This window comes from Lissotriton helveticus, chromosome 1_1 (assembly GCF_964261635.1).
Source record: "Lissotriton helveticus chromosome 1_1, aLisHel1.1, whole genome shotgun sequence".
NCBI lineage: Eukaryota > Metazoa > Chordata > Amphibia > Caudata > Salamandridae > Lissotriton > Lissotriton helveticus.
Genome location: NC_136057.1, coordinates 1,449,465,504 through 1,449,480,348, shown reverse-complemented (window position 1 = coordinate 1,449,480,348; position 14,845 = coordinate 1,449,465,504). Strand labels below are relative to the sequence as shown.

Genomic DNA, 14,845 nt, shown 5'->3' with positions numbered 1-14,845 from the left:
ATGTGTTTTAAAAAGTGGGAACGAAGGAACAGGCCAATGACAGATGAGTTTTGGAAAGGAAGGGGAGCAACACTGAGAATACAGAGGGTGGAATGGGGATTTGAGAAGAGAAGCAGCACAAAAAGGAAAGAGCAAGAATACACATACACACACATGGAGTGCAGAAAAACAAACGTGTCCCTGAATGTAAGCAGTGTAAGGATACAAGTCATCCTATTAACATGATGGTAAAGTAGCTATTGGTCCATGGGAGGGACAAACACAGGAAAGCCATTGAAAAGTAGTCAAGCAAATGAGATTTACAAAAAAGAAAGCCAAGCAATAGTTAGCCACGGGCTGACCCAAAGCCCACTGTAAGTAATCGTTTAGTACAAAATAGGTCTTCCACAACAGAAAGCTGATAGCGGCGGTGGGCGAGACATAAAAAGGATGGGAAAACATGAGACTGGTGCTTAACATTTCTTAAAATCCAGTAAATGTAGAAGAAAAAACACAGAACTGACAAAAAGGGTAAACACGACAGATTCTGAGAAAAAGTGTCTTGAAAAGTTTCAGGCATTCTCTCATGACACCCGAGTCTAATGACGTCACTTACCGACTGCAGAGCCAGAGGGAAAGGGTGAGAATCCAAGGGCAGGTGTCGGACGGGCTGCCGGGGGCCATGCTCCGGCCGCACTCTCCGCCGGGGCCTAGTCTGCTGTGGAAGCACCCTAGGGTAGAACCGAGTCTTCATCTCCTGGCCCTGGGGGGGCTTCTTCCCTCACACCCCCAGGTTGCCAGGTCGCTGCAAGAGGAGTAATCATACGGTTAACAGGCAAAGCAGCAAAGACAAACAGCGAACAATATGAACGTCTGGTGCCGGCAAATGGACAGAATCGTACCCTGTGATTGTCATGTTCATGAAAGGAAATAATAATCCCAGAGACTCTCACTAAAAGCGGATAACATCACCTTCTTACAAAGACCTTCATGAAGAGAGAAGACCTCACAAGTTCAGAGACCCTCACAGATGCAGAGGTGGTCTCATAAACTCAGAGACCCTCAGTGACTCACACGCTCATAGAGACCCTCACAGATGCAAAGGTGATGTCACAAACTCAGAGACCTAGGGCCAGATGTAGGAAGGTTTTTACCGGTCCGTTACTGACCGGTAATAGACTTTTCCTATGTAGGAGGCACATTTACCGATTCGGTAAATAACAAATCGGTATTTACCGATTCGGTATTTACCGAATCATCATTTACCGATTCGGGTAAATGAAATGTAGGAAGCACTTCAAAGAGTGCTTCTGGGCTTTAAGGATTCGTTATTTACCACCAACTATTAGTTGGTGGTAAATAACGAATTCCTATGTAAATGCAAATCTGTGCATTTACACTTGTGCCATGTGACAGACATACATGCCCTTAGGGCATGTATGTGTGCCACATGTGCACACAAACACTAATCAGGGGTGCAACAGGATGTCAAAGTTGCCACCCTTGACTTTTTCCCATTTTTACTGAATCGGTAATTACCGATTCTGTAATTGACATTCATTCCTATGGGCCTCCAGGCCCATAGGAATAAATAGCAAATACCGAATCGGTAATTACCGATTCGGTAAATACCGAATCTTAACGATTCGGTATTTTTTACCGAATAATTATCTACATAGCATTTACGGATTCAAAAATACCGAATCAGTAAAATTCAGTATTTTCGAATCGGTAAATGTCAATTACCTACATCTAGCCCCTAGACCTTGAGAGACTCACATGCTCATTGAGACCCTCACAGATGCAAGAGTGGTCTCACAAACTCAGAGACCTTCAGAGACTCACACGCTCATAGAGACCCTCTCAGGTACAAGAGTGGTCTCACAAACTCAGAGACCTTCAGAGACTCACACACTCAGAGAGGCCTTCAGGAGATGTGTGGCTCAATGGTTAGAGCGGCAGACCCTGATGCAGAGGTCTAGCCAGGGACCAGGGTTCAATTCCCCGCCTCGGCGGGTCTTGAGCTAAAAAATTCCACGGACCTGATAATTCTCGCCTCGGTGCCTATTCCAATCATGGAGTCCCACTCTGCAACTCTGGGCAATAGCTTGCTTAATCGCCACAACGGCCCCCACAACGCTAAGGATGCCTGGCTTCACCTTGGGGGTGCCCATAAGTGGACACCTCACAGGGGAAAGCCAGGATGGGTTCCACAGCGGTATTCGTACAAGCGCCTTGAGACCCTTGCGGGTGAGTAATGCGCTATACAAGTATCAATTTACATTTCAAAGATACAAGAGTGGTCTCACAAACTCAGAGACCTTGAGTCTCACACACCCATAGAGACCCTCTCAGATGCAAGAGTGGTCTCACAAACTCCTCGGGGACATTCAGAGAGTCACACACTCATAGACACCCTCAACGATGCAAAGGCCTGTCTGGATGTAAAAGGCATCAGACATTCAGAGACCCTCAGAAGAACGGTAGCCTTGTGAACTTAGAGGTCCTTACGAGTACTCATAGAGACACAAAGAGAGCTTCACCCACATGGAGATATGCAGCCATACACAAGGACTCACACACAAGTAGATCCCTTAGAAATATAAAGAGGGCATTGTGACTTCTGAGGCCTTCCCTGAGATAGAAGTCCTCACAAACTCCCAGAGAGTTGCAAAGATGGTCTTATAAACTGAGAGCCCTTTACAGTTAAAGAAGGTACATAGATTCATAGAGTCCCGCAGAGGTGCAAAGGGGGGCTTATGAACTCAGACCTTTACATATACTCACAGAGACACAAACAAGGCTTTGTGTGCTTAACAATTATTGCTGATAATGAAGGCATGAAACACTCAGAAAGTCTCAAAGGGATGCCAACGGGGGCCCGTGAGATCATTCACAGACACAGAAGGCCTCACTCACTCACAAAGAGTCTCAGAGAAACAGACAGGGCCTTTTCAACTCAGAGACCTACCCGGCTATAGAAGACCTCACAGATTCTGAGACCTAAGGGTAACAAAGACGTTCTCACATATTTCGATATCTTCACAGATAGAGAATGTCTCACACACCAATAGAGACTGTCTGAGATACAAAGAGCATGTTGTGAACTTGGTCATGAACGTGGAGAAAAAAGAAGGATTCACCCACTCAGAAAACACATTTGAGGTATAAAGAGGAACCTGTTTAATTAAAGATTGCCACAGATGCAGAAGGCACTGACACGCTGCCAGAAACCTTCAAAGATATAAAGAGGGTCTCCTTAATCTTGAAGCCCTTCACAGAAACAGAAGACAGTGCATGCCCACTACAGACGCCCTAAAAGAGATAAGTAATGCATTTTGAATTCACAGTAAGAGGTTTTGGGGTTGCATTTCCGGAGGCTTTTCTGGCTTTTCCTAAAATGTATTGTGACCTCCAAGCAGTTATTGAGACCGTCTTGCGCCTGCATCTTTTTAGCTTTCTGGAACTGGCATTTATTTAACTTACAGTTGTATGTTTGCATACTCTATTGCTCTCCAGGAATACTGGACGCCAATCTCATCTAGCCTACCAAAGATTTTCTAACCTTCCGGTCACCCCCCACATTCGGCTCTATTGCATCCTAATAAATGTAAAATCCTTAAGCAAGACCAGAATTTTTATCTGCAATTTAATATCGAACTCTAGCCCACAACTCCTTCACTTTAAACAGAATAAGGCACTTCACATTTACTGCAGGAGCCCATCCCCAAGGGTTATCGAACACCATTCAAAATGCAAATAAATAGGAAGTGTGGAGGGTGAGTAGTGCTTTATAAAAACTCATTACTGACCTTTTGCATCAAAGATTACTCAACATGGGCGCGTCTGTCCTTATTTGTCCCTGCTCACCCTCCTTGAATTTCTCTTCTTCCTATCACCCCCACATAGTGAGATTTTGTTAGAGGCTGTCCTGGCATTGTAGCAGAATATCAAAATATGAATATCATTTCACACAAAATATTTTGTCCTAAATATAATGTCCAAAAATATCGCCCAATTGGAGTTAATAATAGAAGATCTACACCCAATATGCCACCTGTGAAACGGCCTGATATTTGGTTAGTTCAGCATCGATGTAAAATTACAGAAAATTGAACTAGAAGCCTAGAAAGACATATGAAGAAACTAAAGAACCAGAATGTGGAAAACGGACTCTAACAACAGTACTGAATCTATAAAGCAGTCGTCAAAAAGCCAAGAGATCCCATTATATGCAATGCATCTCACATGCGTGACCAAAGAAAAACTCAAAATCATCTCTGAATTCTAAAAAGCAGACTGCTCCAGAATCTGCACTAACCACTGTAAGGATCTCTGTAACTCTCTGGAAGACCATTTAATGGGAAACGGTAACGACATTGAGGCACACTTTCCATGCATCCTCGTGCTAATCAAGGTAAACCTGGCTTCCAACACCACAAAACCAAAACTGCCTCTTTCAATTTGATTTCCATAAAAGAAACCAATGAACTAGTCAAGTCTTTCAGCATCAATGACTAACCAGTAAGAGGGTGCGAAAATCACATATTATGCTTTTGTCATAAGCCTTTTTCATAGAATTTTTCTCATACTCAAAGTCTTGGTTTTTGTCCCTCTGTGAGCATGAAAATCACTGTAAACAAACTTTTCTGAACTCCACTACGTAAAGTGGAATTATGGTGTAATTTCAGGAATCTCATGCAAAACACGAACTTTCTGAAATTCTACACATTTATGCCAGTGTAGTTTACATTTTTCCACGGCCTACTGACCAGCTGACTTTTGTCATATTGATAAAGTCCGAAAGAGGTCAATGGTGGTCCTCTGCTGTAACTAGACTGATTTTCCATTGTATCGCGCTGTCCCCATGAGTGTTTGAGAAGGATTCAGCTAAGGAGGTATTTATCATTTTGATGTGGCTCATAGAGTAAATGCTTTGAGGCCTATGACATGCAGTGAGCATAATGTCCAAAGATAGCAGCCCACTATGGAAGCCACTAAGGATGCCCTGTAAAAGGATGCTCTTGATATGAACATGCCATGGGACGACTAGATCCTCTCTTTGGGTGAATCTAGCCCCCACTCTGCCTCTCTGTGTCAGGACACCTGAAGAGGAGAAACCTGGTATTGGGGCAGAGGTGAAACCGTATGGCAACTCCAACTTTACTCTTATATGGGAGGTTTCCCTGAGAGGTAGGACTTTACACTGTGGAGCTGACCCTAAAGTTTCCCTATAGATTACCTTTACGCACAAATGTGTTAATTAAAATTGAGCTTAACGCATCACCAGCATGTAATAGTTTCTCCTGGATATGTGCATTTAATCGCATTGCTCCAAAGCTGAGCAGGGTGACCCATTTAACTACTAGTGGGAAATGCAAGCTGGGGGTCCGGAGGGTCAAAGTTGGTGCACTCCTTCACGACCATAATGGAGGAGAGGAGGTCAGCAAATCATAAGCATAGAAATCCAAAACTGGGAACCAACTTACCAGCTGTGCCAGTACCTTGGAGACCAGCTGAGGCAACTGGTGTTAAATTTACGTTTTGGTCCTGAGAAGGAGAGTTTAGGGAACCAAGCAGGCGGAGCTCTTAGCCTCCAATCAGGGACTACAAGAGTTATTTATCTTCGGGGTACAGAGACCACCTCTTCATGGAAGACTGTCTCCCTGTCCCTGTTGGAGCTGATGAACCTGGATTAAGGAAGGGACCTGGTAAAGGAGATTACCTTTGAAAAAAGTCTTTGCAAGCACGGATGTGTGTGTGAGCTACATTTGTGGAAAATCTAGGTCATTGGAAGAAAACTTCAAAAGTCTGGAAAACTTTATGTGGTGAAAATCATAGCAAGATCCAAAGCTAAGGCACGATGTCTTCTGCAGCGAATGCACCTTTCTTCCAAATGAAGCAGTTTGACATGGCAAAGACCTGCTGTTTCCGAGCCCTGTCACCAGAAGAAAGACATTGTGCTCCTCTGTCTAAGCCTGGCTGTGGATTCTTCACTTGGGGCTCCAGTTCACGAATCCATCTAAAGAAGATGTGTGCCTTGCTAAAGTGACAGAAATTGTGGGCTTTCTGCACCCTATATTTGAGCTTCCACTAAATACTGAAACCTCCATATGCTTGTTCCACACCTGTCCGCTTCACTTACATGAACACATTCCTATACAGTACAGCTACAGTCATATCATGAGTTACGGTCCAGGCAAGTGCACATTGAAACCGGCAGTTACCTTGGCAGTGTCCCTCGATTGTGAGCAGACATCAAATCCCCCGCATGAGGCTTTACTGTCACAATGAAAATCTTCACTCTCTTAAAGAAAATGCACATTTCACTATCTTCACTTTGATAGTTTGTCTTAAGTTCATGCTTCCTGAATTCAGAGACCTCTTTATAAATGCAATCCTGCTTAATTAAAAAAAATCTTGGCAAATTCTTCTAAACATACAAATTAATGCAGGTTAGAAGTATTCTGAGGGGGTGTTGATTAGTGTCTAACGAGATATGATCTAAATTCATGACCTTTAACAATGGTTGACCCAGGGTTAAATCACGGTGGGCGTGGTGTAGCTATTTTGTCCTCTGGGATAGAACAACAAGCATTGCCACCAATACAGTCAGAGAGCAACCCCTAGATTGGAAACTCAAAGGTGAAAGGACTTTCAAGGACATCGACCAGACTAACAAATCGGTCCAGCAGCATTTCATAGGAAGTCTGATCAAAGCCAGGTTTGTAAACACAGATTGGAGGGTATGAGATTTCAGAACCATTAGAGATCCTTATGGTGTGTTGTTTCAAAAGGTTTGAGGGTGCCAAGGTAGGATAAACCCTTGCTGAATAATTGTAAAACTTGAAATCCCTATCAATTAAGGGTTTGGGGTTTCTCTGTGAATGAGAAACTCCCTGTAACCATTTTGAGATACTCATGTCCCCGTGAAGGTTAAGGCCAGACTTGCTTGCCTGCGCTCCCAGCACCGGACCACGGGAACATTGGGATAGTCTGCCCTCACTGGAGACATATGGCTACTTTGTTTTGAGATCAATTGCAAAGAAGACCTTAGGAAGAAGAGCTTGTTAGCCACGAGGCCATGCTCATCTAAAGTATAGGGGAACTCAGAAATCAATTTCTCAACCCAGAGGGTCTCTTGATAGGACCCGCAAAAGTGCTAATAGTAAATGAAAGCTCTTGCCTCTAAGCGCTGCACAAAGTACACAGCAGAATCTGTAAGTTGACAGTGAGCATTTTTGTGTAATGACAAATGAAATTCAAACTTTCATTGTCTGAGAAAAACTTAAAAATAAAGAGCTGCGCATTTTATACCAAAACTGGGGTACTTTAATATTTTACCCTGAGAGTGAGCTGCTAGATGTCTAAAATGATGCTGAATTCCAGTCATTGATCTATCTGCTTGGGACAGCAGAGAGTGCATGTAGGCTTGTCTGTTGTGTTCATCTATGACACTTCTCAATGTGAGGAGGAAAACCCAAACAGGGATTCAGCCTCAACCAAATTAGAGAAAGATGATTTGCCAGGCCAGAGGCGGGTGTACCCTGGAACGGATCCTGCCATAAATCTCAGAGAGGCCTGCAGCCAGAAAAAGGCACTGCAGGGTGGTCCGAGATTCTTGACTTTGCTTTCTGAGAAGTGCAACACTGTTTTTTTTTTACTTCAAGCCTCGCCCCCTTTGTTAACACCGAGACGCCCAATTGCACACACGAAGTTCAATTGTTTTTAATCGACTACAACACTTGGTGGAGGTAGAAATCCCTCACTCATGACCTGAGTGCAACCCATGGCAAACGTCCTTCACTGTCACCAGCCTCGTGTGTCAGCAGGCCCTTAAAGCTGTTTGTGGACTTTGATGTCCTGTTGCTTAAGGTATACAATTAGACCTTCCACGAACGAGTCAAACCTTTGGAGTTCCTATTCGCCTGAACTTAGTTTCTGCTAGTAAAGCGTTGGTCTACTGGTGAGCGTACACTTAGCAATCATTGTCATTCCCATGGATGCTAGGCTTCTTTGCCACATATCCTCCCCCTGTGCCGCATACTTGTTCTCTCACACATCCCCGCACCCAATAAATCTCCTTCAGCTCTTTTGCCACATTCCCTTTCTTCTCCCTCGTCTATACTCGTTCTCTGTCACTCCTTCTGTGTGCTTATAACACCCCCCCCCCCATTCTTCTTTCCAATTACAGTACAATATCTCTCAGAAGTGCACATCTGAGTCACTCTCGAGCACTCTCGCGCCAGCATTTAACGAGCCCTCCCTCGCTTACGGTTGTCCCTCTCTCCCTACCACCTACGAACTCCTTCCTTCCTACATCGAATTCACTGCCCTGGCCGCCTGCTTGGATGATGCGGTCCCTCTGCCTCTTTATTAGTGCAACTCCTTCCCTCTCTCCACCCTCCCCTCTTTTCTCTTGCTCTGTCGCCCCCTTCCATCAGTCTGCCGTCCCGTCTCCATCCTCCCGTTCCTCTCTTTGTTTTTGGTAATCTTCCGTCGGAATCCTATGCCTGTCTCTCCCGTCTCCCGTTTCTATCAGCGGGGTTTCCCTGTCAGCCTGACCTTGCTTCAGTCTAATTCTCGCTGCCTCTCTCGTGTTTCTTTTCACTCTCTCTGCCTTGTCCCTTCATAATCCTGTCTGATTTCTATCGCTCTGCTCGCGTGCCCGATCACTTTGACTTCCCTGGTCTCGCTTTCTTTTCATTCTGCGCCCCTGGGGGTTCGCAGTAGTTGCATCTCAGGTCATCATCCCGTCTCTCTCTTCCCCTTATATCTGTGTGCCCCTCTCGCTCCTCCTGCCCCGGCCCTCTCTCTTCACCTGCCTCCCAGCCCTGACTCTCTCAGACCTCTTCTCTGTGCCTCACTCAGCCTCTGTCTCGCTCCTGCTTGAGGGCCAGCTCGCTTTCCTAGTCTCTGTCCCTTTCCTTTCTCCGTCTGTGCGCCCTCGACCCCCGGCTCTGACTCTCGCGAGCCGTGTGCTCTGGCTGTCCTCCCCGGTGCGCTGCTCCTACTGCACGCGCGCTCAGCTCGCCCTCTGCTGCCGTGTGTTACCTGCAGCCGCTGTGCCCTGCTCTCTCCGGGGTCTCGCTCCTGCTTCCCTCCACAGGTGCAATCCCATGTCCCCCCTCATCATCCCCCCGCGGCGCCGCTCACCTGTCTGGGCGGCTCGCGCTTGGCTCCGCGCGCAGGGCTCTGGCTATTGGCGCGCGCCTCGCCTGGCCCATGCCGCCCGCGGGTTGCCGGCCCGCTCCTGGTGGAGCGTGGAGGCAGGTGCGCTCGGCGCGAGACTGCCGGGTTCTGAAGAGGCAGCGCGCGCCCCGCGGTGGTATATCCTGGAGACAAGCGCCCCGGGCAGGTCCCACGGCGGGTACTGGTGGGTGCTGAAGGTCGATGCGCTGAGGGAGGTGGGTCCTCAGGACGGAGACCTGCTCCTGCCGGCCTGTCCTTGAACTTGGTGCTCTGGGCTGCCGAGTCCTGGATGCCGGTGCCCTACGCTGGCAGGTCCTGGAGGAGGGAGATCTGGTGGGTTGGTGCAGGCGGCAGGTTCCTTCCTACGCGCGTGAGCTGCAGGAAGGGTTCCTGCACCGGTCCTGGTGTGCGTGCCCCTCTGCTGCGCAGGCTCTGGGGCTGCTCTCCTCAGCCTCTGCTCGGTGCAGCCTCTTCCTCCCGAACGGTCCTGGCAGGCTGCTCCCGTCCTGTCCCCACAGAGCCTCAGCCGGCTCTCCTCTTCCCTCTGAAGTTGCGAGCGCTCTGCTGGCGGGGCCACTCCCTGCAGCCCCAGAGCACTCCCCTCCGCGGCACGCACCTCTCCCCCCCCCCCCCCCCACCCCCCAGCAGCACCCACCTCTTTTCCTGCGAGCTGTCGGCCGCTCCTTTCATCTCCGACACATTCTGCAGCCCCCGGTCTATTTACAGCCAAAACCATCAACTGTCTGGCTGTCCTTTCATCCTCCTCTCCGGCTCTGATCCCTCTGCTTCTGATCCCGCTCTCCCCTGACCTCTCTGCGCTCCCCCTCTGGTGGCTGTCTCCCCTCTCCCCCCGATCGCTCTCCGACCACTTGTCCGGAGTATTCTTCTTCCACCTCCACCCTTCTCTCTTCTTCTCATCTCTCTTTGACAACTTCTCACCGCCTCCTTTGATTGATACCCGCCTGGCCCTTCTCCACTCCCATTTTCACGTCTTCCCTCCTTCTTCTAATTAATGTATCTCCTGTCGCCGAACCCCCTTCTTTCTGACTCTTCTCTCCTACTCTTTATCTTATCGAGCCCTCCAATTCCGACAAGTACCTACTCCCTCGCTGACCCCGAGCCCAGACTGCTTCTCCTTCACTATTCTTTCCCTCTGAACTCTCTCTCCTGTCTCCCTGCTGTCCTTCCACCTCAAAGGTACCACCAAATAGCTACCTGGATATTTCCGACCATTCTCTCACTTTCCCTTCTGACTGGTCTTCTCCTCTTCCGCTGTCCACTGCCACTGGACACTTTTTTTTCTATACTTCGGTTCCATATCCTTCGGCCCCTATTTTGCCAATGTGTCCTCTTTTCCTCCGACACAACTCCCCGCCACTTAACCCTTTTTTTCTCCGCTGCCCGTCCTCTTCTCAGTTGTGACTTCTCCCTTTCTGCCTGCCTCTACCCAGCCACCTGTTCTTCACAGCCTGATACGCAGTGTTCCCTGTTCTGCCCTGACGTACATAGTGGCTAACCCAGGCCAAGACCGGATTGTCTGCACTGCACCCCAGCCTGACCGGAAGAAGGTGACCGAAGTGAGGGTACGTTCAAGACGACACTCTTTGCATGTGTGAAGTTCCAGGGCTGGCTTTAGCGCTGGTGGCGCCTGCGCCACGATCTTTGATGGCGCCCCCACCTAAGTAGGGTGACCAGATTTTGAGAAGTAAAAATCGGGACAGGCCGGACATGAAAGTAGGACTAAAGCCTTGAGCATGAATACTCGCAGACATTTTCCCAATGGTCACACAGTTGGGTCTGTGATGTGACCGAGGCCACATTGATGCCAGCAGGGTGGCAGGCCTGGGGTGGGGGGCAAATGGGAGGTGGGGGGTTGGCAAGGTGGCTGTAGGGGAAGCAAAACATATACATCTAGTTTCTGAATTGCGCAATGAGAAACCAAAAGTTTGGGATTAATCCTGGCTTCTCCACTTAACCAAATTGTGTGATGCTAGGCAATGATTTTATTTCACTTTACCTCCTTTCCCTTCATTATCACATACATGACTTCAGGATGTGTCACAGAACCTTCTGTGTTTAATTTAATAAACTATAATGTGCATGTATAATAGGAACCCCTGCCACCCAAAGAGTTCACATAACAACTGACTTACCTTTTAGTTCACTATTGGCATTCTTCTAAGGGTGAAGGGAAGTTTGAATGTTTCTAAATTCATGTTTGAAAATTATCACAAAAAAATACTTCTCAACACACTAATGTATTTTGATCTACTAAGGTAAAATTGTTCTGCGTGTTAATGAAATAAACTTTTTATAATTTGAAAAGACTTTAGAATACCTTTGCACTTTTGCTGCAAAATGTCTTTAGTATAGAGGAGATTTTTCTAAAGTTTAGCAGTGCAGGACACCCTAATTACTTAATATTATTGTTGAGTCAAGTAAATAGCAGCCCACAGCTGCTGTTGATCAGGGGGCTGCACATAAAATAAAGGTCAGGAGGACCATGGGCCCGCAGCCCGTACTTTGAGTGTCATTAGCCTTGAGTCTTGTTTCTATGCCTGGCCTGTCCCGGTTTAAGCATAACCTTGTACATATGTACCTTTATACATATATGCCAGGCTTTTAAATGTGGGCCTATGTACATAGACACACGCGAATGAACATCTCGACAGGTACATACATAGGCATACATTTACAAGGCTGAATTTACTTTACTTAAAATTATCTATCACAGGACCTCCACCGTCTCCCCTCCCTCAGCCGACCTCCTCCTGAGCTGCCCGATGCAGCGGCCCTACCGGTCACAGGCTCCTGAGCTGCAAATAAAGAAGCCCCCCAATGAGAATCATTACAGGCACGAGGGCAGATAGCGTTAGCCTGTCCTGGAGCAGGGGCGGCTCTAGGCTCATGGTGGCCCTGGACAGGGAGCGTACGTAGGGGGGCCCCGGAAGAGCGGGATCGGGCGGGGCGGAGCCCCCCGGAGCTCAGGAGGGGGGGGTCAGGGTGTTAGGAAGTGGAACAGAGCCGGAGGCCACCAAATCCCTGCCAGGGGCCGCCACGCAAATATGTATCCATCCTCAGAGGATTATTATATTAAGGATATATATTGGCGTGGAGGCCCCTGGGATTTGGTGGCTCTGTGCAGGTGCACAGCTTGAACATGCCTAAGGCCGCCCCTTCCTGGAGCCTGTCTTAAAGGTCCGTTAGCTGCTGTAACTGAGCTGTGCAGTACGTGATGACGTAACTTCCTCAAAACAGGGCTCTACGTCCAATCCTGCCTCATAGAAGGCCTGGTAACTTTTTCAGACCAGTGCAGAAGCTCGCGAAAGCTGTTGAGAGCAAGACCTTCACCATTGCTGAAGTGAAGTTTGAAGTTTATTTTATTATGCTTGATTAATTAAAACCATTGCATACAAAAGATAAACATTTCTGGTGTTAAAATTGTTCCGTAATAAATGATTTTACATTGTATTAAAATAACACAAATTATTAACACAAATTATTAAAACATTCTGTACTTTAGCCTTGCTCATTACTAATATTATTTTGAGTATGGCTATTCTTGTTACGTTCCAGTCAGTTCATGTGAAGATTAGTCGTTTTGCGGCTCTTTCCCATATTTTATTCTTTTTGCGGTTATATCGAGGAATTTCATTGCTGAAGTGTATTCCAGAACATTCCCGTCCACTGCAAAGCGCAAAGTATCCCGTGATGAATGCCAGAGTATTGTAACCTCCTCCAACTTCTTCAAGTTGTTCAACGTATTATTCTCATGTGAATATTTGTTTTTGCCGAATGGTCTGCTGAGGTGGGGCGGGGTGTTGTAGGGGCGGGCATTGCACCGGACGGATTACATCAGCTGGTTTTGACATAATCCCAGGACATTTTCAGATCTAATTGTTTGTTCGCTCTAATGAATAATGTTATGTAACCATACATCTTTTGCTCTGTTTGCTCGTATTTAACTCCATGTCTAATTTGCATACCTTATTTACCGTTTTCGGCCAGTTGTTGACTGCAGGAGGATTAGGTTGCGCCCAATTTATAAAGACCTTCCTTCCAGCAAGAAGCTTCACTTAGAAGAGAAGACTCTTTTGAGTAGTTCATCTAAGCACAATAAACTGGATGTCAGTTACAAAAAATATCAAATAGAAGCTTACGTTTATCCCCAAGGAGAGAATTTCTCACAATATGTGTCTTACTTCTTTCCAGAATTTCTCCAGGGCGAGGCAGGTAGTGAACATGAATTCATATTTGGCACTTATCTCCCTGCACTATTTGCAACAGGGTATTTCCTTCTTAACGAGTTTCGTCAGTTTCTTTAATGTCTAATTCTGTGAAGGGTCTAAACATGATTTTTCTTTAAGGTAGCCAATTTCACAGTGGAATGAAGAAGGCTCAAAGATACTTGCCATAAATTCAGTTGCTTCAGAGATGATAAGTATACTTCCTATGGTTGATGTGGAAGCTTCAGGATTCATCACCTGTATTTGTTAGCTCCCAGTATCAGACTGATATCTCCTTTTTCGTGTCTGTGGATGTTGATTGTACTACGGAATATCAAAGAACACAAATAGCGCCACATACAAATATCAACATCACAATATCAAGACCCAAAATATTGAAAATAGATTATGTCTATGTAAAATGGCAACATCTCAAAATGCTAAATATTGTAAAGAACAATATCAATAACTTAGAATATCAATAATGCAAAGATTGTAGAGCACAAATTCGACAATCCTATACTTTTATAATTATATGCCACAAAAATAATGATGTCCTACAATATCAACTTAAAAACCAAAACGAATACAATACAAATAACATTTTGAAACTACATTAAATGCATATAGAATACATAAACAAACACAAACTAATTATCCACAATGCAGGTAAAAAAAACAAAAAATAAAACAATGAGAACACTGAAAAATGAATTCAACCAACCACATTACACAAAAAATTGACTAATCACTATAAAAGAAGGAACCTTTCTCAGTAGACTTGTGCCAGTAACCACAGAGAAGAAATAAGCCAGCCACGCTATGGAAAAAATACTACACAACAAAGCAATTAAAAATATCAAAAAATAGCCTACAAACTTCCCAACTCCCAGATCCCTTTTCCAAACCCCTTACAACTATTTAAAAATTTAACAATATATACACGTCTCTTCTTTTAAAAACAGTACAAACCTGCTAACAAAATCTAAGCATAAGACAAGACAAACGTAACCAAAGAAGAAAAACACCAAAGCAAAGCAACCAACAAGAAAAAAGAAAACTGTTGCTTCATTTAATTATTAAATACACACAATGTGCTGTAAATAAAAAGTTTAAATTAATTAAATCATACACAAAACACAATCATTAACACTGTTTTTATTTTTTTAATCTAATACAGACTACATCATTGTCGCATTGGTGAACACTGACTGGATGTTGAAGGCACGGTTATGGGCTGAGGTCTTAGAGCCCGACACTACAATCATGTCTAAAGAAGCAACATATACTGCCTCCCAGAATGGAAAGCTGCTCCTATCATACATAGGATTCACCTACAATAAAGAACGTTGCAGCAAAGAACGTGACCACTGGAAATCCATGAAATAGTATTCTAATTGTTGCTTAGGGAGGGAAATTGTTGTTCCTGATGAAGTAGAAAACACCAC

The 14,845-nt window shown here is 45.6% G+C and overlaps 1 protein-coding gene across 2 annotated transcripts in view; it reads right to left on the bottom strand.

Moving 5' to 3' along the window:
* Nucleotides 1-10,045, bottom strand: part of WNT10B (Wnt family member 10B) — a 228,657-nt gene extending 218,612 nt beyond the window's left edge. Inside the window, exons 1-2 of one of the 2 annotated variants that reach the window (XM_078685835.1) lie at nt 9,827-10,045; nt 596-784 (exon numbers count right to left, since the gene is read on the bottom strand). In XM_078685835.1, coding sequence (XP_078541961.1) covers nt 596-663 — 68 coding nt within the window. In that variant the 5' untranslated portion in view covers nt 664-784; nt 9,827-10,045. Of the gene's footprint in view, nt 1-595; nt 785-9,135; nt 9,226-9,826 lie in introns of those variants that run through there. The other variant, XM_078685830.1, reaches the window with a different exon arrangement.
* Between the last annotated feature and the right edge of the window lie 4,800 nt (nt 10,046-14,845).